This window comes from Somniosus microcephalus, chromosome 2, assembly GCF_052327205.1.
Source record: "Somniosus microcephalus isolate GS21.2 chromosome 2, FLI_Smic_1.0, whole genome shotgun sequence".
Taxonomy (NCBI): domain Eukaryota; kingdom Metazoa; phylum Chordata; class Chondrichthyes; order Squaliformes; family Somniosidae; genus Somniosus; species Somniosus microcephalus.
In genome coordinates, this window is record NC_140988.1 from 269,555,142 (window position 1) to 269,579,716 (window position 24,575).

General features: G+C 45.5%; 1 protein-coding gene across 1 annotated transcript in view; it reads left to right on the forward strand.

Moving 5' to 3' along the window:
- Positions 1-4,448, forward strand: part of ankrd55 (ankyrin repeat domain 55) — a 144,404-nt gene extending 139,956 nt beyond the window's left edge. The window contains 3 exon segments of the mRNA XM_085965946.1: positions 4,271-4,322; positions 4,325-4,396; positions 4,398-4,448. Coding sequence (XP_085822072.1) covers positions 4,271-4,322; positions 4,325-4,396; positions 4,398-4,448 — 175 coding nt within the window.
- Positions 4,449-24,575: the final 20,127 nt, after the last annotated feature.

A 24,575-nucleotide genomic window follows, 5' to 3' on the forward strand; every position in this document is an offset into this window, starting at 1 on the left:
TTCGCCTTATGTGGCTCGGCGTCAAATTTTTTTGAGTAGATAGAGAGTATGGGGTCAATTTTCCTGGAGCCGTCAGGCGGGGTTTCAGGCGTGTTGGGGGGGGGGGGGTGGAAATCCCGAATTTGGGGGTCCCGACACCATCCCGCCCAAAACCCCGCCCCACGCAAGTTTCAGGGGCGGCGGGTACCCGCCCCGCAATGGGACCCGCCGAAACCAGGCGGGAAGGGATTAGTGCCAATTAACTGCCTGTTAACAGGTAGTTAACAGGCAGTTTTTAGCCTAATCCCTATTTTGAGGGGTTTCGTGTGGGATTGCCGACGGCTCTAAACCACGCCAGGCTAGAGCAGGCGGGCCGTCGGGTTGAAGGAGTTGGAGGGGTCGCGATGTCGGTGCTCAGGTGAGTGATGGGTGCTTGAGTGCAACGGTAAGTGTGTTTGGTGTGTCTAAAGTGTGAAAAGAACTTTTACTTACCTGTACTTACCTTAACAGCCTTTCTTCCTGTAGCCGTCGGGAGCCCATCACTCAGCTGGCACTTAAAGCTGAATGGCTGCGATCTGTGAAAAGTGACAGCCTTCAGCTTTGAGTGCTGCTGAGAGTTCTAACTGAGTCTGTGCAGAAGGACTCAGGTTAGAACTCAGACTGTCAGCGTTTCACAGCTTCAAACAGCTGTGAAACACTGATATTTCATCTGTCAAGAACTCTTGACAGATGAAATTGCAGTCTGTGACGTCACCTGTTGCCGGGTGGCCCTTAATTGGCCTGCTGAGCCTGCTGGGCAGGCTCAACAAGGTCAATCAAGGGAAAATCGCACGGATTGGCCGGATGTCGAAGTAGGCGGGTCTAAAACCCAAAAGTTGTAGTCTCGCCTTCTTCCCGACAGCTTCAGGAAAATCGACCCCTATGGGTGGAGATAAGGAATATAAAGGGGCAGAAAACACGTCTGGGAGTAATATATAGGCTCCCTAACAGTAGCTATACCGTTGGACAGAATAGTAATCAAGAAATAGTAGGAGCTTGTGACAAAGGTAATGAAATAATCGTGGGGGAACTTTAATCTTCATATAGACTGGACAAATCAAATTGGCAAAGGTAGTCTGGAGAACGAGTTCATGCAATGCACTCGGGACAGTTTCCTAGAACAATACATCATTGAATCAACCAGGGAACAGTCTTATTTTCGATCTTGTATTATGTAATGAGACAGGGTTAATTAGCAATCTCATAGTAAAGGATCCTCTGGGACAGAGTGATCATAATATGATAGAATTTCACATGAAGTTTGAGAGTGACTTGCCTATGTCCAAAACTAGAGTCGTAAACTTAAATAAAGCCAATTACATAGGTATGAGAGGCAAGTTGGCTAAGGTAGATTGGAAAAATAGATTAAAAGGTACGGCAGTAGATAAGCAGTGGCTAGTATTTAAATAAATATTTCATAATTCGCAACAAAGATACATCCCATTGAGGAACAAAAACTCCACAGGAACTGATCCATCCGTGGCTAACTAAAGAAGTTAAGGATAGCATTAGATTGAAAGAAGAAGTTTATAATGTTGCGAAGAATAGTAGTAAGCCTGAGGATTGGGAGAGTTTCAGAAACCAGCAAAGGATGAACAAAAAACTGATAAAAAGGGAAAAAATAGAGTATGAAAGAAAACTAGCAAGAAATATAAAACAGATTGTAAGAACTTCTACAAGTATATAAAAAGGAAGAGAGCAGCAAAAGTAAACATTGGTCCCTTAAAGGCTGAGACAGGAGAAAAATTATTATGGGGAATAAGGAAATGGCAGAAACGTTAAACAAATATTTTATATCTGTCTTCACAGTAGAAGACACAAAAAGCATACCAAGAATGGTGGGCAACCAAGGGTCTAATGAGGGTGAGGAACTTAACATAATTAATATAAGTAGAGGAAAAAGTACCAGAGAAACTAATGGGACCAAAAGCCGACAAATCCCCTGGACCTGACGGCCTATATCCTAGGGTTCTAAAAGAGGTGGCTGAAGAGCTAGTGGAGGCATTGGTTTTGATCTTCCAAAATTCCCTAGATTCTAGAATGGTCCCAGCGGATTGGAAGGTCGCAAATGTATCACCGCTGTTCGAGAAAGGAGGGAGAGAGCAAACAGGGAACTGCAGGCCAGTTAACCTGACATCAGTCGTCGGGAAAATGCTGGAATCCATTGTTAAGGAAGTGGTATCAGGGCACTTAGAAAATCTTAACATGATTAGTCAGTCATCATGGTTTTATGAAAGGGAAATCGTGTTTGACAAATTTATTAGAGCTTTTTGAGGATGTAACTAACAGGGTAGATAAAGGGGAACCAGTGGATATAGTATATTTGGATTTCGAAAAGGCATTCGATAAGGTGCCACATAAAAGATTATTACACAAGATAAGGGCTCATGGGGTTGGGGGTAATATAGTAGCATGGATAAATGGTTGGTTAATGGACAGAAAACAGAGAGTAGGGATAAATGGGTCATTTTCAGGTTGGCAGGCTGTAACTAGTGGGGTGCCGCAAGGATCAGTGCTGGCGCCTCAGCTATTTACAATCTATATTAATGACCTAGATGAAGGGACCGAGTGTAATGTATCCAAGTTTGCTGATGATACAGAGCTAGGTGGGGCAGTAAGCTGTGAGGAGGACACAAAGAGTCTGCAAAGGGATATAGATAGACTAAGTGAGTGGGCAGTAAGGTGGCAGATGGAGTATAATGTAGGGAAATATGAGGTTATTCACTTTAGTAGGAAAAATAGAAAAACAGAATATTTTTAAAATGGTGATGAACTTTTAAATGTTGCTGGTTAGAGAGATTTGGGTGTCCTCATGCAAGAAACACAGAAAACTAACATGCAGATACAGCAAGCAATGAGGAAGGCAAATGGCATGTTGGCCTTTATTGCAAGGGGGTTGGAGAATAAGAGTAAGGAAGTCTTACTACAATTGTACAGGGCCTTGGTGAGACCACACCTGGAGTACTGTGCACAGTTTTGGTCTCCTTACCTAAGGAAGGATATACTTGCCTTGGAGGCGGAGCAACAAAGGTTCACTAGATTGATTCCTGGGATGAGAGGGCTGTCCAATGATGAGAGATTGTGTAGAATGGGCCTATACTCTCTGGAGTTTAGAAGAATGAGAGGTGATCTCATTGAAACATACAAGATTCTGAAGGGGATTGACAGGGTAGATGCTTTGAGGTTGTTTCCCCTGGCTGGAGTGTCTAGAACTAGGGGGCATAGTCTCAAGATAAGGGGTAGGCCATTTAAGACTGAGATGAGGAGGAATTTCTTCACTCAGAGGGTTGTGAATCTTTGGAATTCTCTGCCCCAGAGGACTGTGAATGCGGAGTCTTTGAGTATATTCAAGGCTGAGATAGATAGATTTTTGGATTCTAGGGAATCAAGGGATATGGAGGTCGGGCGAGAATTTTTTTTTATTTGTTTATGGGATGCTTGGTGTCGCTGGCAAGGCCAGCATTTATTGCCCATCCCTAATTGCCCTTGAGAAGGTGGTGGTGGTGAGCCGCCTTCTTGAACCGCTGCAGTCCATGTGGTAAGTGGAGTTGAGGCCAATGATCAGCCATGATCTTACTGAATGGCGGAGCAGGCTCGAGGGGCCGGATGGCCTACTCCTGCTCCTATTTCTTATGTTCTTAAACTGTTCCCATTGGCGGAAGGGTCGAGAACCAGAGGACACAGATTTATGGTGATTGGCAGAAGAACGAAAGGCGACACGAGGGGGAAAAAATTTATGCAATGAGTGGTTAGGATCTGGAATGCACTGCCTGAAAGGGTGGTGGAGGCAGATTCAATCGTGGCTTTCAAAAGGGAATTGGATAAGTACCTGAAAGGAAAACATTTGCAGGGCTACGGGGAAAGGACGGGGGAGTGGGACTAGCTGAAGTGCTCTTGCAGAGAGCCGGCATGGGCTTGACAGGTCAAATGGCCACCTTCTGTGCCGTAACTATTCTATTATTCTATGGTAGGCTTTGCATCCAGTGAACTTCTCTGCCAGTACCCCTGATGAATCTTCTGAGGTCAGCCTATTCACTGTCATTTTACTGGGCTCCCTGTAGGATTCTCTCCTGCACTAAAGCCCACTTTGGGAACAAGAAAAACAGCAAACGCTTGAAGAGAATTCATTTTTCCTCAGGCGTTAACCTCAGTGTCTTTGCCCCGACAGTAACAGTCTTGAAGCTTCTTCGAGAGATACATACAATAAAAGATCTCAATACAAACTATAGAAACAGTATAATTATGGTATCAGCCATCAGAAATTGATTGCTGCAGGTCTTGGGCATCTACAGCAGCAGAGCAGAGCTGGTTGTCTCTGCAGATAAAGAGAACCAAATTGCTGAAAAGTAAAACATTTGAAAAGCCTTTCTGCCCACAACAGCAATACTGGATGCCAAGAGCATGCTCCCCAGCAAATTCCCCATCCCTAGCCACCCCAGATCTGCCTGAAATTGGCAAAGGGCCAGTGCAAATTGTCCCTCAATTCTCCAGGTTCACACGTGAAGAATGGTCACTTCAGCATTGCAACAGAGAGTGACTGATTCCCATGGAACAAGAGGGAAGTAGAAGAGAGGAGAGAAGGAAATTGGTGGAAGAAAAATGTAAAAGGGGCATTGAAATCAGAATCACATTTTTCAGGGACATACAGATGTATTATTCATATAAGTATACAAATAAATAAAAATACTTCACTAAAACTTTTTAGTCTCAACCAACTTGATTGAATTTCTTAATGACTTCCTATTCTTGTCCGATGCCACAACTTCTCTCTACAAGCCTGCTATTATCCTCTTTGAACTCAGTGATGCTTCTAACTCCCAGCAATGCTGCCACACTTAAGATTACTATTTACTGCTTTCCTTCCAATAAAAATGCAACCAATGCCAAAAATATTCAGCGACCTTTGTGAGCAGACTATTTTAGATGTTAAAATGCTCTAAAAATAGCATGGTAGAAATTCTTCTGTCCATTATTTTATTGGCTATCACGTTCAGTGAAATTCTTCGATTTATTATTTTAATATAAATGTGTTAGAGACTTTGTTAAAATATTGAACAGAGGAATTTTGCCTGAACAGGTTAACCAATTTGTTGTGCAGAGTAGAATTTCTACCTTGATGTATGAAGTTGTTGTGTACCTATCAGCTGTGGAAACTTTACTCACTGATTAGTCTTCGCTTGGATATGCACTCTATGCTATTGCACTGTTTGTCAGATTACAATAAATTACTTTAAAAAAATTGAAGGATATACTCGTTCAACATTCTTGTATTTATATATTCATCCTGTTTTTTAACTGACAGTTTGGGATGCCTCATGTCATACACAATTCCTCCATCAGAATCATCAGGGTAAATGACTAATTTCCAAACTTCTGTGTACTTCACGCCAAACTGGCCATATTATCCACAAGTCAGCTTGTTCACTATTATTTAACCCTCCTTTGTACCAGCGTGTAATTCTTCACCTTAGTTTGAAAATCCCTTAGACTGAGGTTGACAACTCACGATGTGTAGTGTTTCATGGCTAGAACCTATGTTATGTGATGTCATCGTGGGACATTTTAGTTCACTAGTTTCCCTCAATTTCGTACACTTACAGCACTGCTTCTGGGCCAGGAAGAGGAGGAGTGCTTCCTCCAAACCCACCAAGCTACCTTCTTCCTTGCCATTGGACCACTCCACCCCGCCCGCCCGCCATTGGAATATAGAAAGTTCAGAGGGGAAGTGAAAAAGGAAATAAGGGAAAGAGAGAGTATGAGAATAGACGGGCAGCTAACGTAAAAGGGAATCCAAAAGTCTTCTATAGGCATATAAATAGTAAATGGGTAGTAAGAGGAGGGGTGGGGCAGATTAGGGACCAAAAAGGAGTCTTACACATGAAGGCAGAGGGCATGACTGAGGTACAAAATGAGTACTTTGCATCTGTCTTTACCAAGGAAGAAGATGCTGCCAAAGTCACAGTGAAAGAGGAGGTAGTTGAGATACTGGATGGGATAAAAATTGATAAAGAGGTACTAGAAAGGCTGGCTGTACTTAGATAAGTCACTGGAACCAGATGGGGTGCATCTTAGGATGCTGAGGGAAGTAAAGGATGAAATTGCGGAGGTACTGGCCATAATCTTCCAACCCTCCTTATATATGGGGGTGGTGCCAGAGGACTGGAGAAATGCAAATGTTACACCCTTGTTCATAAAAGGGTGCGAGGATAAACCCAGCAACTACAAGACCAGTCAGCTTAACCTCGGTGGTGGGGAAGCTTTTAGAAACAATAATCCAGGACAAAATTAACAGTCACTTGGACAAGTGTGGATTAATTAAAGGAAGCCAGCATGGATTTGTTAAAGGCAAATCATGTTTAACTAACTTGATTGAGTTTTTTGATGAAGTAACAGAAAGGGTTGATGAGGGCAATGCGGTTGACATGGTATACATGGACTTCCAAAAGTTGTTTGATAAAGTGCCACATAATAGGCTTGCTAGCAAAGTTGAAGCCCTTGGAATAAAAGGGACAGTGGCAGCATGGATACAAAATTGGCTAAGTGACAGGAAACAGAGAGTAGTGGCGAACGGTTGTTTTTTGGACTGGAGGAAGGTATACAGTGGTGTTCCTCAGGGGTCAGTACTAGGACCACTGCTTTTCTTGATATATATTAATGACTTGGACTTGAATGTACAGGGCACAATTTCAAAATTTGCAGATGACACAAAACTTGGAAGTATAGTGAACAGTGAGGACGATGGGGATAGACTTCAAGGGGACATAGACAGGCTGGTGGAATGGGTGGACACGTGGCAGATGAAATTTAAAGCAGAAAAGTGAAGTAATACATTTTGGTAGAAAGAAAAAGGAGAGGCAATATAAACTAAAGGGTACAATTCTAAAGGGGGTGCAGGGAGAAAGAGACCTGGGGGTATATGTGCACAAATCGTTGAAGGTGACAGGGCAGGTTGAGAAGGCGGTTAAAAAAGCATACGGGTTCCTGTGCTTTATAAATAGAGGCATAGGGCTCGATTTTCCAAGCCCCGAGGAGGCGGGTTTGGAGACGGGAGTGGTGAGAAAATTGCAGAATTGGGGGGCAGGAACCCATCCCGCCTCCGTGCCAATGTCCCAGGAGGCGGGTACCCAACCTGTGCTGGGAACCGCCTCCCCAAGGCGGGAAGGGGATTAGTGCCAATTAACTGCCTGTTAACATGTACTTAACAGGCAGTTTTTTGCCTAATCCCTATTTTTAGCCCTGAAGTGTGGGCTGTCCGACGGCTCCGAACCACGCCAAGTTAGCGAGGCGGACCATCAGTCTGCAGGGGTTGGAGGGGTCGAGATATCCGTTGTGCAGGTGAGTGATGGGTGCATGTGTGCAGAGGTAAGTGTGTGAGGTAAGTGTAAAGTGTTTTAATAAGTTTTACTTACCTTTACTTTCTCCTGCAGGCTTCCTTCCTTCAGTTCTCGGGAGTCCCTCAGCTCACCGGCACAGAAAGCAGAATAGCCGCTGAACTGTCAAAAGCTGCAGCCTCTGCTTTCTGGTCTGGAGAGCTCTCTAACTGAGTCTGAGTAGAAGGACTCAAGTTAGAAGACAGATTGTCCGTGTTTGACAGCTTCACAGAGCTGTCAAACGCTGATTTTTCGTCTGTCAAAAGCTCTTGACAGATGAAATGTCAATCACTGACGTCACCAGTAACCAGGTGTCCCTTAATTGGCCTGCTGAGCCCGCTGGGCAGGCTTAACAAGGTCAATCAAGGGAAAATAGCGTGGGTTGGCCGCAAGTCGATGGAGGCGGGACTACAACCCAAAAAGTGTGAGTCCCGCCTCCAAAAGCTCCCCATTGACAAAATCGAGCCCATAGTGTACAAAAGCAAGGAAGTTATGATGAATCTTTATAAAACACTAGTTTGGCCACAACTGGAGTATTGTGTCCAATTCTGGGCACTGCACTTTAGGGAGGATGTGAAGGCTTTAGATAGGGTGGAGAAAATATTTACAAGAATGGTTCCAGGGATGAGGGACTTCAGTTACGTGGATAGACTGGAGAAGCTGGGCTTGTTTTCCTTAGAGCAGAGAAGTTTGAGAGGAGATTTGATTGAGGTGCTCAAAATCATAAGGGGTCTAAACAGAGTAGATAGCGAGAAACTGTTCCCATTGGTGGAAGGGTCAAGAACCAGAGGACACAGATTTAAGGTGACTGGCAGTAGATCCAAAGGTGGCATGAGGAAAAACTTTTTTACGCAGTGAGTGGTTATGATCTGGAATGCACTGCCTGAAAGGGTGGTGAAGGCAGTTTCAATCGTAGCTTTCAAAAGGGGATTGGATAAGTATCTGAAGGAAAAACATTTTCAGGGCTACGGGGAAAGGGCGGGGGAGTGGGACTAGCTGAAGTGCTCTTGCAGAGAGCCGGCACATACTCGACAGGTCAAATGGCGTCCTTCTGTGCTATAACGACTCTATGATTCTAACCCCCTCCTCCCATCCTAAGACCCCCACCCCCAGATCAGGCATCCAACCCCCCTGTTGGGTTTCGAACCACCCGATTGGGGATCGGACACCCCCCAGATCCGACCCCACCCCCCTACCCCCGGGATCAGGGATCCAACCCACCGTCACCCAAGATCCGGATCCACCCCCACACTCCCACTAACACTGCAGCAGGTTCCTTACCTGCTCCTGGGGCTGCATTCCTCCAGAGTGTTTCCCGCCTAATAGGGAGCCAAGCCTGTCAATCAGGCTGGCACCTCTTGGAAAAAGAAGACGCACACTGTAGAGTTGATACTCCACAGCATGCGGGCCTGCCAAAACTGCTCCCCATCCCTGCTTACGCAATCTGTCTATATCCCTTTGCAGGCTCTTTGTGTCCTCCTCACAGCTTACCTTCCCACCTAGCTTTGTATCATCAGCAAACTTGGATACATTACACTCGGTCCCTTCATCTAAGTCATTAATATAGATTGTAAATAGCTGAGGCCCCAGCACTGATCCTTGCAGCACCCCACTAGTTGTAGCCTGCCAACCTGAAAATGACCCGTTTATCCATGCTCTCTGTTTTCTGTTTGCTAACCAATCCTTTATCCATGCTAATATATTACCCCCAACCCATGAGCCCTTATCTTGTGTAATAACCTTATCGAATGCCTTTTGGAAATGCAAATATACTACATTCACTGGTTATCCACCCTGCTAGTTACATCCTCAAAAAACTCTAACAAATTTGTTAAACACGATTTCCCTTTCATAAAACCAGGTTGACTCTGCCTAATCATAAATGCCCTGTTACCACTTCCTTATTAATGGATTCTAGCATTTTCCCGATGACTGATGTCAGGCTAACTGGCCTGTAGTTCCCTGTTTTCTCTCTCCCTCCTTTGAATAGCGGGTTTACATTTGCTATCTTCCAATCCACTGGGACCGTTCTAGAATCTAGGGAATTTTGGAAGATCATCCACTATCTCTGCAGTCACCTCTTTTAGATCCCTAGGATGTAGGCCAGCAGGTCCAAGGGATTTGTCGGCTTTTAGTCCTATTACTTTCTCAAGAACTTTTTCCTCTACTAATATTAATTTACTGTAAGTTGCTCACTCTCATTAGCCCCTTGGTTCCTCACTATTTTTGGTATGCTTTTTGTGTCTTCTGCTTTATTGATGATTGGGAGCAGGCTGAGTTTGGTCTGCAGGCTGATGCCTCTTGTCCCAGAGGGGCACAGAGTTTGTCAAAAGCTAAGCTGGCTTTGGCTATTCTGCAGGATGCTTCTGCAATGATATGAACTTCTTTAGTCAGGGTTCTACCCAGGTAGATGAAGTTGTCTACAGGCTGAAGCATGTGATCGCTGATAGTGATGATAGGTGGAGTGTAATCGTTGCCTAGGGCTGGTTGGTTTTCTTAAGGCTGATAGTGATGTCAAATTGCAGGCAAGCTGTTGCAAAGTCGTTCATGATTGTTTGCATATCATCCTGGGAGTCAGCCACAAGAGAACAGTCATCAGCAAATAGGAGTTCACAAATAAGTTCTTCCAACACCTTCATTTTAGCTTGTAGTCTTTTAACAACAACTTGCATTTATATAGCGCCTTTAATGTAGTGAAACATCCCAAGGTGTTTCACATGTGCGTTATCAGATAAAATATGACACTGATCCATGTAAGGAGATATTAGGACAGGTGACCAAAAGCTTGGTCAAAGAGGTAGGTTTTATGGAGCATCTTAAAGGAGGAGACATAGGTAGAGAGGCAAAGAGGCTTATGGATGGAATTCCAGAGCTTAGGGCCCAGGTAGCTGAAGGCACGGCCACCAATGGTGGAGTGATTAATATCGGGAATGCACAAGAGGCCAGATTTGTTGGAGCGCACAGATCTCGGAGGGTTATAGAGCTGGAGGAGGTTACAGAGATAGGATGGGGCAAGGCCATGGAGGGATCTGAAAAGGACGAGAATTTTAAAATTGAGGCATTGTCGGACCAGGAGCTAATGTAGGTCAGATAGCACAGGGTGATGAGTGAACGGGACTTGGTGCGAGTTAAGAAACGGATAGCGGAGTTTTGGATGAGTTCAGTTTATAGAGGGTGGAAGTTTATAGAGCGGGTCAGGATAGTATTAGAATAGTCAAGTCTAGAGGTAACAAAGGCATGGATGAGGGTTTCAGCAGCAGATGAGCTGAGGCAGGGGTGGGGGCGGGCGATATTACGCAGGTGGAAGTAGGCGGTCTTGGTGACAAATGGATATGTGGTTAGAAGTTCAGCTCAGGGTCAAATAGGACACCAAGGCTGCGAACGGTCTGGTTCAGCCTCAGAAATTGACCAGGGCGAGGGATGGAGGCTAGTGAACGGAATTTGTGGTGGGGGCCAAAGACAATGGCTTCAGTCTTCTCAATAATTAGTTGGAGGAAATTTCTGCTCATCCAGCATGCTATAGACAGGGCAAAGTGATCCCACAATCAACGGCTCTGATCAAAGCTCTGCAGTCCTGCCACATCCAGTCGTGAATGGTGGTGCACCATTAAACAACTAACGGGAGGAGGAGGCTCCATGAATATCCCCATCCTCAAAGATGGTGGAGCCCAGCACGTGAGTGCAAATGACAAGGCTGAAGCTTTTGCAACCATCTACAGCCAGAAGTGCCGAGTGGATGATCCATATCGGCCTATTCCTGAGATCCCCACCATCACAGAAGCCAGTCTTCAGCCAAGTCGATTCATTCCACGTGATATCAAGAAACACCTGAGCGCACTGGATACAGCAAAGGCGATGGGCCCCGACAAGATCCCGGCTATCATGCTGAAGACTTGTGTTCCAGAACTAGCCACGCCTCTAGCCAAGCTGTTCCAATACAGCTACAACACTGGCATCTATCCAACAATGTGGAAAACTGCCCAGGTATGTCCTGTCCACAAAAAGCAGGACAAATCCAATCCGGCCAATTACCGCCCCATCAGTCTACTCTCAATCATTAGCAAAGTGATGGAAGGTGTCATCGAAATTGCTATCAAGCGGCACTTACTCACCAATAACCCACTCACTGATGCCCAGTTTGGGTTCCGCCAAGACCACTCGACTCCCGACCTCATTACAGCCTTGGTCCAAACATAGACAAAGGAGCTGAATTCCAGAGGTGAGGCGAGAGTGACTGCCCTTGACATCAAGGCAGCATTTGACCGAGTGTGGCATCAAGGAGCCCTAGTAAAACTGAAGTCAATGGGAATCGGGGGGAAAACGCTCCATTGGCTGGGTCATACCTAGCACAAAGAAAGATGGTTGTGGTAGTTGAAGGTCAATCATCACAGCCCCAGTTCATCGCTGCAGGAGTTCCTCAGGGCAATGTCCTAGGCCCAACCATTTTCAGCTGCTTCATCAATGACCTTCCCTCCAACAGAAGGTCAGAAATGGGGATGTTCACTGATGACTGCACAGTGTTCAGAGGCATTCACAACTCCTCAGATAATGAAGCAGTCCATGCCCGCATGCAACAAGACCTGGACGATGTTCAGGCTTGGGCTGATAAGTGGCAGGTAATATTCGCGCCACACAAGTGCCAGGCAATGACTATCTCCAACAAGCGAGAGTCTAACCAACTCCCCTTGAAATTCAACGGTATTACAATAGCCGAAGCCCACACCATCAACATCCTGGGGGGGCAACCATTGACCAGAAACTTAACTGGACCAGCCACATAAATACTGTGGTAACAAGAGCAGGTCAGAGGCTAGGTATTCTGTGGCGAGTGTCTCACCTCCTGACTCCCCAAAGCCTTTCCACCATCTACAAGGCACAAGTAAGGAGTGTGATGGAATACTCTCCACTTGCCTGGATGAGTGCAGCTCCAACAACACTCAAGAAGCTCGACACCATCCAGGACAAAGCAGCCCGCTTGATTGGCACCCCATCCACCACCTTAAACATTCACTCCCTCCACCACCGGCCTACCGTGGCTGCAGTGTGTACCATCTACAAGATGCACTGCAGCAACTCGTCAAGGCTTCTGCCCAAACCCGCAACCTCTTCCACCTAGAAGGACAAGGGCAGCAGGCGCATGGGAACACCACCACCTCCAAGTTCCCCTCCAAGTCACACACCATCCTGACATTTAAATATATTGCCGATCCTTCATCGTCACTGGGTCAAAATTGCGGAACTCCCTCCCTAACGGCACTATGGAAGTACCTTCACCACATGGACTGCAGCGGTTCAAGAAGACGGCTCACCACCACCTTCTCAAGGGCAATTAGGGATGGGCAATAAATGCTGGCCTTGCCAGCAATGCCCACATCTCATAAACTAATTTTAAAAAAGGATGTCGGACAAGCAGCATGACAAATTTGAGACAGTGGAGGGGTCGAGAAAGGTAGCGGTGAGGTAGAGCTGGGTATTGTCAGTGTACATGTGGAACCTGACGTTGTGTTTTTGCATAATGTCACTGAGCGGCAGCACATGGGTGAGAAATAGGAGGGAGCCAAGGATAGATTCTTCAGGGACTCCAGAGGCGTATTATAGAAGTTCATCATGTAATTCTGGTCATAAGAGTGCAATTCATATGCCTTTTTGCTCCACCAGGTGTCACTCATAATCCTTAGTTTGTTCTGGACTTGTTTACTAATGTTATCATAAGCTTGCTTCTTCTTGTTTTATAACTTGTCCTTTATCCATGATGAGTGCAGGTGGTGTTTCTCATCAAGTAGCCTTTTTATATCATAATTTTCATCAAACCAGTCTTGGTGTTTACGGATAGTTGGGCCCCAGACTTCCAAAGCTGCATTGTGGACTGTGAGACAATGGTCTGTCCAACACTCAGCACTTCTCGTTACTTTGGTCCATTTGCAGCCATGCCTTCAGCTGCCTAGGACCTATGCTGTGGAATTCCCTCTCTACCTCTCTCTCCTCCTTTAAGATATTCCTTAAAACCTACCTGTTTGACCAAGCTTTTTGTCACCTGTCCTAATATCTCCTTATGTGGCTTGGTGTCAAATTTTATTTGATAACGGTCCTGTAAAGCACCTTGGGACGTTTTCCTACTAAAAAGGGTCTATATAAATGTAAGTTCTTGCTGACTGCAATGTAGAGTAAAATCAGACAGGTGTAAAACTGGCGTCCGACCCGATTACGTTGAGCAGGTGAAAATCAGTGGTACAGTATTTTAAGAATTTTTTGCATCTGACATGCAAGTAAATCTTCCATCTTCACAGTATATCAGAGGATACCTGTTATGTAAGGTCAAAAAACACTATACCCTGTAAAAAATGGGGACAATTTTTGTGTGCTGTTTTAAGTCAGTTTTAAACTAAAGTTGTCATACTGGGAGGAAAACCCTTTGAATTTTGAATTTTGTTAGTACCTTTTAATTTTTAAAATCTTTTTATTGATTTGAATCTTGTCCTTTCTAAAGGACCAAAGAAGCAACAGCCCAGAGACAACCCAATGCCAAGGCAGAAGACAAAGTTTGTGGGCAAGTGGTGGAGTGATGAAGTCCCCAAACCCATGTGGCCACCATGCCCAGCAGAAAGCGACCAGCAGGTAGAACGCTGTGTACATTATTTGCAGGGCCCGGAAGAAATGTGGGTGAAGATGGTATATTATAAGGAACCTGACAAAATAAGATAAAAAGTACAATGCAAAAGGTAGATGTCTCAAGATCACATACCACAAAATTTTGTATTTCTACCTGCCCCACATAACAACAACAACTTGTATTTATATAGCGCCTTTAACGTAGTAAAACATCCCAAGGCGCTGCACAGGAGTATTATAAGGCAAAATATTTGACACCGAGCCACATAAGGAGAAATTAGGGCAGGTGACCAAAAGCTTGATCAAAGAGGTAGGTTTTAAGGAGCGTCTTAAAGGAGGAAAGAGAGGTAGCAAGACGGAGAGGTTTAGGCAGGGAATTCCAGAGTTCAGGGCCTAGGCAACAGAAGGCACGGCCACCAATGGTTGAGCAATTATAATCAGGGATGCTCAAGAGGGCAGAATTAGAGGAGTGCAGATATCTCGGGGCGGGGGGGGGATTGTGGGGTTGAAGGAGATTACAGAGGTAGGGAGGGGCGAGGCCATGGAGGCATTTGAAAACAAGGATGAGAATTTTGAAATCGAGCCGCTGCTTAACCGGGAGCCAATGTAGGTCAGCGAGCACAGGGGTGATGGGTGAACGGGACTTGGTGCGAGTTAGGACACGGGCAGCCGAGTTTTGGATGACCTCAAGTTTACATAGGGTAGAATGTGGGTGGCTAGCCAGGAGTGTGTTGGAATAGTCAAGTCTAGAGGTAACAAAGGCATGGATGAAGGTTTCAGCAGCGGATGAGCTGAGGCAAGGGCGGAAACGGGCGATGTTATGGAGGAGGTAATAGGCGGTCTTTGTTAAGCTGTGGATGTAGTCAGAAGCTCATTTCAGGGTCAAATATGGCACCAAGGTTGGAACAGTGTGGTTCAGCCTCAGACAGATGTTAGGGAGAGTGATGGAGTCAGTGGCTAGGGAACAGAGACTGTGGCAGGGACCACAAATAATGGCTTCTGTCTTCCCAATATTTAATTGGAGAAAATTTCTGCTCACACAGAACTGTATGTCGAACAAGCAGTCTGACAACTTAGAGACCATGAAGGGGTCGAGAGAAGAGGTAGTGAGGTAGAGCTGTGTGTCGTCAGTGTACATGTGGAAACTGATGCTGTGTTTTCGGATGATGTCACCAAGGGGCAACATGTCGATGAGAAATAGGAGGGGGCCAAGGATAGATCCTTGGGGGACATCAGGGGTAATGATGCGGGAGATGGAAAAGAAGCCATTGCTGGTGATTCTCTGGCTATGATTAGATAGATAAAAAATTAGATACATAAGCCCTTTGCCATGCCAGGTTCTCACTCAACTTTATATTCCTTCATTGTCTTCCATTCATACCCATACTTCAACAGGGCACACATTCAAACTGCAAATTACAATAGAAAACCCTGAACATATACACATGTTCCAAGGGCTTCACATAGTAAACCACTGGAGCAAAAAGGTGGTTAATTACTGCCATGCAGAATGGGCATATAGATTGTGCATATGGTAACCATCATTGATGTCTTACATTTTGATAAATGCAGCAGTGCACTGACATTGGGCAGCTATATTGTGCTATTCAATGTGAAAGAAGATGAAAGTGCAAGCTCTGCTGACCGATTCACCTGTTTGGATCTGCATGCAGCACGTTAGCTTATATTGCAGAGCTAGCCAGCAATGAGCCATAAGCATAACAGTTAAAGGAAATGTTGTCTCTATGTTGTGATTTGTCTACAGGTGTACTTACTATAGATGACAAACTTTGCAACTGCCACCCTGCTGACCCATAGGAAGCTAAGGTAGCTGTCCTTGGTCATTGATAGCTAGGTGGACAAAACTCTTAGCTAATTTGAGAGTCGAGCAAGATGATAGTACCTTGCACTAGCATCCCATCTACAATACCAGTCAAAAGACCCAGATCTCATCTAGGCTCATAGCAAACAAGTTGGTCCTACGGAGTGCCACACCCCATCCAAACTGGCTCATAACAATGTTTCAATAAAAATGTGTTGGAACATTATAATGGAAACATCTTGATAAGTCCACCTGCTTAACAGTTGTAGAAGATCTAATTGTGAATTGTCTTAGTTAATTTCACACAACTTAATAAAATTGAGGCCTAGAAATTCAGTTAGGGGCGCCCAGCTCGCCTGGGCGCCGGAATTACCGCTGCGCGCGGAGCCACTTGCGCCAGCGGGAAATTCAGTTTCAGCGCCCCAAGTGGAAGCCGGCCGCTAAACAAGGGTTTTGGCGCCCCACTTGGGGCGCTGAAACTGAATATCGGCGTGTAAAGTGCCACAGCGCCACCCGCTGCGGCACGGCAGCCTGCGGTACTGCAGGCCTTCCTCTCATTCTTAAGGGGGAGGTGCCTGCAACAGCGCGATCCCCGCTCGCGAGTGCCGGCAAATGAGCCCGGCACCAAGGAGAAGTGCCGGGCTCTCTGGAAACAGCCGGCAATGCCGCGGGGGGGCGGGTGTAGGAGGCCGGGGAAGGAGGTGCGGGCAGGCGGCCGCCGAAAAAGCGGCCAGCCGCACCTCCACCTTAACTCGCCCCACTACCGGCACAGGTAGGCCCCGTGTACCGGTCGCTGTTTGCGGCCGGCGCGGGGGAGGCAGCAGCAACCAAATATGGCCAGCGGGGCGATAGCGGGGCGCTGCGTACACCGATGACGTCATCGGTAGCGGCGCAGCGCTACTGGCTAGCGCCGCCATTAGCGCCCCACTAAATATCGCGGTAGGTTTGCACAGTGGCGCAAAAGCCCTCTTAAGGCGCAAACTGGTGGCGCAGGCCACTGAATTTCTAGGCCTGAGTGTTTAAGTGGAATTAGTTTCTTCTGTTTGTACTTTAATCAGATAAGTATCTAAAAAATAATTTAATGATGACATATTTACAAATGAAAGTAAACAGAAGCATCATATTCCAAAATTACTTTAGGGAAAAAAAACAGAAAATATCTAACATTCAAGTAAAAATATCAGAAGCTGCCTTTTGAATATGACATTAAAAATAAATGGTAAAAAAGTACACAGGATTGATTTTCAAGGCCTCACTCGCCCACCACCAGCACTTATCAGGAAATCATAGGCGAGCATGGAAAATACCCTCGCTGTTTCTCTCTACTCTATCTAAAATATACACTCAACATAGCTGTGCCATTTTATCAGGACTTCAAAACAAAATATGAAAAAATTATTTATTAGATTGCAGTGCACAAAGTCAATATTCACACAGAGAATGAGTTGGGTAGTTATTACAGATTTATTACAACTATTTCCTATAACTAACCACGCCACTGTAACCACTATCCAAAAGGAAGTTAAAAAAAAATTTAACTTTGCAAATAAATCTTTATCTTCCCACAGTTAGCAAGTGAGTCTAAAGCAATATTCATCTTGAATTTAATCATTGATATCTAGGTGAGAGAGGTCAGTGATGGAGAATTAAGCCCTTTCTCCCTTTTAGTACTGTGTACAAGCACCCCTGTCAATAGATATACAGTAGCATACAGTAATACTTCCATTACTCTGGGCCAACAATGTCCTTTAATTAACAATCTTAGAAAAGATTCCTTTACCCCAATGTACAAATGTGACTTTTCTATTTCCCACATTATCCATCCATGCAGCCTCCGAGTGAGGCGGAAAGTTTGGTGCCACATTGTGCAACCTTAGTCCTATGACCTCTGCAGTCATACAGAGACCATGCTAGTTATTTCACAGACTTATATCTATTACATACAAGTAGCATCTGAAGTTAATCTAGTCCTCAAAACAAAACTGATTTTCATAGCAGGATGGTGACTATTGCCCAAAAAGCTACTTAAGAGGATATAAGATTGTGCCCAATATGGAAAGAGGCCTCTTAGGGCGCTAATGGGAGGTGCAAATCAACTGAATTTAGCCCCCCTGATGTCTGTGTTTATTATATTTTTGGATACAGAAAGTTTTGGTTATTGCATGCAAAAATACTAGCCTAGAAATTTGACAGCACAGCACTTGTTCTTTGGGTGCTAAACGGCCTCTGAAGCCAGAAATGCACTGCCTGACATGTTGGTGTAGGCAACAAAAAAAATTGCATCTAGGTATTCTGCGGCAAGTGTCTCACCTCCTGACTCCCCAAAGCCTTTCCACCATCTACAAGGTGGTGGTGAGCCGCCTTCTTGAACCGCTGCAGTCCGTGTGGTGATGTACTCCCACAGTGCTGTTAGGTAGGGAGTTCCAGGATTTTGACCCAGCAACGATGAAGGATGGAATACTCTCCACTTGTCTGGATGAGTGCAGCTCCAACAACACTCAAGAAGCTCGACACCATCCAGGATAAAGCAGCCTGCTTGATTGGAACACCATCCACCACCTTAAACATTCACTCCCTCCACCACCGGCCTACCGTGGCTGCTGTGCGTACCGTCCACAAGATGCACTGCAGCAACTCGCCAAGGCTTCTTTGGCAGTACCTCCCAAACTCGCGACCTCTTCCACCTAGAAGGACAAGGGCAGCAGGCGCATGGGAACCACACTACCTCCAAGTTCCCCTCCAAGTCACACACCATCCTGACTTAGAAGTATATCGCCGATCCTTCATCGTCGCTGGGTCAAAATCCTGGAACTCCCTACCTAACAGCACTGTGGGAGTACATCACCACATGGACTGCAGCGGTTCAAGAAGGCGGCTCACCACCACCTTCTCAAGGGCAATTAGGGATGGGCAATAAATGCTGGCCTTGCCAGTGACGTCCACATCCTGTAAACAATTTTTTTTTTAAATCTGGAGGCCCATGCCCGAACAGGCGTTAGGCCCTTTGCATATTCAAATAAGGGATCTAACACCTATTTGAAACCCCTCTGCGATATTGGGTTGCCATGAATGCAGCTAGCACCAAGCCAACAGCAGTCAGGAAAACCAAGTCTCCATGTGGCCTAACAGGTGGTCCTTAAAGGGACTGCTGCAGGCTGCAACCAAGAAGGTAAATGTTTAAAATATACTTACCAGAATTTGGAGCCAGGAGAATCAGGAGTGCTTCTCCTGACCACGCACTCAAACCACACAGCCACTGCACCCCACCACCATCGTGGCCTCGACTCTCCTCATCTGATCAACTCCTCTACCCTCCCCGATCCCAGCCTATAGCCTCTCCAATCCAAGCCTGTAACATCCCTGATCACCGGCGACTGCTACCCACCCTTTCCGCCCACCACTACTGTCCATCCCAAATCGCCCTTCCTTCCGATCGCCTCCCTTCACAGTCCCCTTTAATGACTTACCCGGGGCCGCTGTTGGGGTTGCAGTTGCCCAATCTTCGAGTCCTATTTTCTGGTGAGCTGCCTGAGAATGCCCATTAGGTGATAATAAGGCCTGAGGCTCAATATTACATGAGCCATTCAAATGCGAGGATCATTCCCTGTGCCCCGTGTGCCCATTTTGGCCACTATATTTGCCAACCAAAGTTGAAGGGGCCCCAAGACATCCGCCACATAGAACCCTGCAAAGTGTAGGTTAGCCCTGTCAAATCACTTAAATTCATTTCACTAAGCACCTTAAGCAAAGGTAGGCACACCTAATTTTACTAAAGCAAAATCGTAATTAAAATTATAAGCACACCCTCATGGGCGCTCACTCATGACAAGTTCACCATGACCTCAAATAATCAAAAACAATCTCTGTCATTATGTGTGGCTACAGTACACAGCATATATATCTGTGAGCATTTGTGGTTCGCTTTCCTCTTTATCTCTCTCTATCTGCGGTTCCTCGTCTCTATCACTGTGCATTAAAGTCCTTCTATTTCTCTTTGCCTCTTATTCCCCTTCTTGTCTCGCTCTGTACTCATGCTTGTCCTTTGTCCACCTACCTATGTCTTGTCTCTCTGTGCACGTGTTTTGATTTTCTCTTTATTTCTGTCCTTGTCTAAACCTTTCAATCTTCATGTGTCTCTCTTCCTCACTATGTGTCTGAACACTTTTTTTCCCCTTATTCTGCACACATTCTCTCTCTCCCTATAGAACCCGATCACTCTGACCTCGGCCACCTACACTGTTCTAATGAAGCTCAACGGAAGCTCGAGGAACAGCACCTCATCTTTCGATTAGGCACTTTTACAGCCTTCCAGACTCAACACTGAGTTCAACAATTTCAGATCGTAACCACTGCTCCCATTTTTTCAGACAGCAGCTATTGCTAATGCTTCTGCTATTGCCATTTACACCTCCTCTTTTGTTTCTTCACTTGTTCCATTACCATCCCCTTTTGCCTTGTACCATCATTCCTTTTGCCATTCCCCTCACGAGGCCTCCAATCACCCTCCCGCCAACCAGTCATCCGGAGGCTGGCCACAATCCTCTGGTGACCGGCCCCAACCGATGATCTTGAGGCCAGCCACAATCCTCTGATGACCGGCCCCAAAGTGATATTCCCTCCCTCCCCCTCCCCCCGGTCCCACGATATCCCTGATCTTCACCACCCCCCCAACCCCGGTCCCACAACACCACCGATCTTTTCATCTCCCACCACCCTCCAGCCCACCCCCCAGTCCCAGTATACCACTGATCTTTTCGTCTCCCACCACCCCCCACCCACCCCGGTCCCACGATGTCCCCGATCTTCCCTTCCCCTTCCCTTCTCAGGAGGCCGGCACCGCCACCCCACACCGCCCCCCCCATCCTTTGTGCGGCCTCATGCCGTAGGCCTACCCGCCCGCAACCAGCCAGCCTCTCCATCTGGCTGGCTGCAAGCAGGAAACAGAGGCTTCAGATGCAAATCAGGCCCTGCCGTTAAAGTCGTTATCTCGGGTTTCCCCCCTGCATCGGAGCCCCCAACCCGCCTTCCCCGTGAAAATCCAGGCCTTAATCTCTCCAGCCTGCCACCCTTCCCTTTTGTTCTTTCCTCCCCTCCCCCTTTCCCTACCTCTGTACTTGCTTAAAACGTGTTACATCTCTAACTTTTTCAATTTTGATGAAAGGTTATTGACCTGAAACGTTAATTTTGTTTCTCTCTCCAGAGATGCTGAGTATTTCCAGCATTTTCTGTATATATACAGAATATTTTTTTTTGGTGAAATTGATTTTCTATATAACTATTGTGCTGCTGCAGTAAGTGAAACAGTAATAAAGTTGACTGTTACATGCTCTTCCTCCTCCCTGTATCCTTACTGTGTTAAAATCAAAACTCATCAGTAGATTTTTTACTTCACTCATTCTTTCCCAAATCCTCAAAAACGTTCAATATCTCCTCTGCTTCAGTCTCCCTACCTCATCATAGGATTGCCTGGTAATTCATGGGCTAGCATCCAAAATAAAATGATTCATGGTTGTTGTAAAAAACAAACCGATTCACTGATGCCTTTCAGGTCTGCCGTACATGCAACTCCAGTTCCAACTAGATCATTGACTCTTGACTGCCCTCAGGGGGAAACTAGGGATGGGCAATATGTACTACTTTGCCAGTGTCACCAACATCCTAAAAACAAATAAAATAAAAAATATACAATCTACATGTTTTAAAATCCAAGCTGGGGTCATCGAAAAACTACTTTTTGACTACTTCAGTTTCTCGCCAACTCTTTTCAACCTTGGTGGTGTTAAGCAGATGGGTTTTGACTCTTCACATAATCCCGATTTTAACTCAGGGCAGAATTGAGAATGCAGGGGATAAAGCAGGTGGCGTGAGGCCTGGGAGATTTGAATTCCAGGGCCTCATTAGCATGCTCCGATACTGCCCCCCACCCGAAGCTAGCGGGAATGATGTCACTGCCGGCTTTATGAGGGGGCCAAGCCATTGCCCGGGACTAACGGAATCAGCCCCCAGCAAGGTAAGCAAGGAAGAAGGGAGTGGATCGGTAAAGTCCACGATTGGATCGGCGGGGTGTGACAAGTGGGATTCTTAATGGGGCCTCAGCTTTTCACCATTATATATTAATGACGGATGAAGGATTAGAGAGTTGTTAAGTTTTGGGATGACACTAATTTAGGAGGCACAGTCGGTTGTGTGCATGGGAGCAGGAAGTTTCAAAGGGACATAGAATAAGTGAGTGGGCAAAACTATGGCAGATGGAGTTCAATGCAGGGAAGCCATCTACTTTGGATCTGAGAAAGACAAATCAGAATTTTTTTTTAATGTTGAAAGACTAGAAACTGTGGAGAAGTAAAGGGATTTCGTTATCCATGTACACAAATTATTAAAAGTTAGTGCACAGGTAAAAAAAGTAATCAAAAAGGCTAATGGAATATTGGCTTTTATCTCAAGGGGGTTGGAATTCAAAAGTGAGGAAGTGATGCTTCAGTTGTACAGAGCCTTGGTCAGACTCCATCTGGAGTACTGCGTTCAGTTTTGAACACCATAGGCTAGATTTTCGGGGAGCCGTCAGGCGGGGTTTCAGGCGTGTGGGGGGGGGGGGAAATCCTGACTTTGGGGGTCCCGACACCATCCCGCCCAAAACCCCGCCCCACGTAAATTTCAGGGGCGGCGGGTACCTGCCCCGCACTGGGACCTGCCGAAACCAGGCGGGAAGGGATTAGTGCCAATTAACTGCCTGTTAACAGGTAGTTAACAGGCAGTTTTTTTTAACAGGCAGCTTTTAGCCTAATCCCCATTTTGAGGGGTTTCGTGTGGGATTCCCAATGGCTCCAAACCATGCCAGGCTAGAGCAGCGGGCCGTCGGGTTGAATGAGTTGGAGGGGTCGCGATGTCAGCGCTCAGGTGAGTGATGGGTGCATGAGTGTAACGGTAAGTGTGTTTGGTGTGTCTAAAGTGTGAAAAGAACTTTTACTTACCTGTACTTACCTTAACAGCCTTTCTTCCTGTAGCCGTCAGGAGCGCAGCACTCAGCCGGAACTGAAAGCTGAATGGCTGCGATCTGTCAAAAGTGACAGCCTTCAGCTTTTAGTGCTGCTGAGATTTCTAAATGAGTCTGCGCAGAAGGACTCATCTTAGAAATCAGACTGTCAGTGCTTGACAGCTTCAAACAGCTGTAAAACACTGATATTTCATCTGTCAGAAATCTTGACAGATGAAATTGCAGTCTGTGACGTCACCTGTTGCCGGGTGGCCCTTAATTGGCCTGCTGAGCCTGCTGGGCGGGCTCAACAAGGTCAATCAAGGGAAAATCACGCGGATTGGCCGGACGTCGAAGTAGGCGGGTCAGAAACCCGAAAGGGGAAGTCCCGCCTTCTTCCCGACAGGTTCGACAAAATCGACCCCCATACCTCCAGAAAGATATATCGGCCTCAGAAGTACTACAGCGCAGATTCACCAGAATGATACCAGGCCTTAAAGGGTTAAATTATGAGGGCAGGTTGCATAATCTTGGTTTGTATTCCCCCGAGTTTAGAAGGTTGAGGGGTGATCTAATCGAGGTGTTTAAAATGATAAAGGGATTCGATAGGGCAGATACAGAGATGGGGAAATCCAGAACAAGGTGGCATAATCTTAAAATTAGGTCATTTAGGAGTGAAATCAGGAAGCACTTTTTCATACAAAGGGAAGTGGAAATCTAGAACTCTCCCCTAATAGGCTGTGGATACCTTCATCTCACAAAACCATTGGTGATTCAGGTTCTAAAATTGCTGCTGATATGCCTTACTTTGCACTGGAATTTCTGATTTTACACTATTTTTCAATAAGGACATAAGAAATAAAGCAACAAGCCTGTTCCTTCCACAGACTATATAATATTTTCTATTAAGGACATTTGCCTACCAAACAACAGTCACTGCAATTCAAAATAATTAATTGTGTGAAGCACTTTGAGACTTTTTTAGAAACATGATAAAAAATGCTTTATAAGTGCAAGTCTTTATTTTTGGACTCGATCAAACCCATTAACTTTCCTGAGTCTCTTTGGGGTTAAAGTGGCTCCAAGATGACATGCCTAGTGAGAGGGGTTTGAAACCAAGTCAACCCTCAGTGACAGCTTTAAAATCTGATAGCTGAAGCACATGGTATGATAGTGTAGTGATTATTTTAGTAATCCAGAGGCCTGGACTAATAATCTAGAGAATGAGTTCAAATTCTAAAACTGCCATGATGGGATTTGAACTCAGTTTCACATAACATTTAAGAATAAGTAAGATAGGCGATTGAAAGAAAGGGGGATAAAGGAACAGGGCGTGCACATGGAATTTGGACTATTGCTCGTATGGAGGATAAACAGCAACATGGACTGGTTGGGGTGAACAGTCTGTATTCGTGTTGTAATTTCTATGTAATGTTACCAATGGGAACTTAAGACATCAATTGATAGTAAACTGAAATTACAGCAAATGAATGTGCTTGTAAAGGGGAAATGAACCATCTCGCCTTTCTGAATGAGTCAACTGTCATTACTGTAATATTCACAGATAGTGCAACTTCATATGCTTTTAGTTTCAATTCAATTTTATAGAAATGCATGTTACTTGTAATATCTCTTGTTTTCAGTAGGTGTCTCATTAATACATCTCACTATAAAGCAAAACATCCAAACTATTTCACTAAAATCAAAATATGTGTGCAACTAAATGTAACTATAATTTGGCTTTTAAGCCAGCACTTCAGTATCTTTGATCAGTTCAATTAGA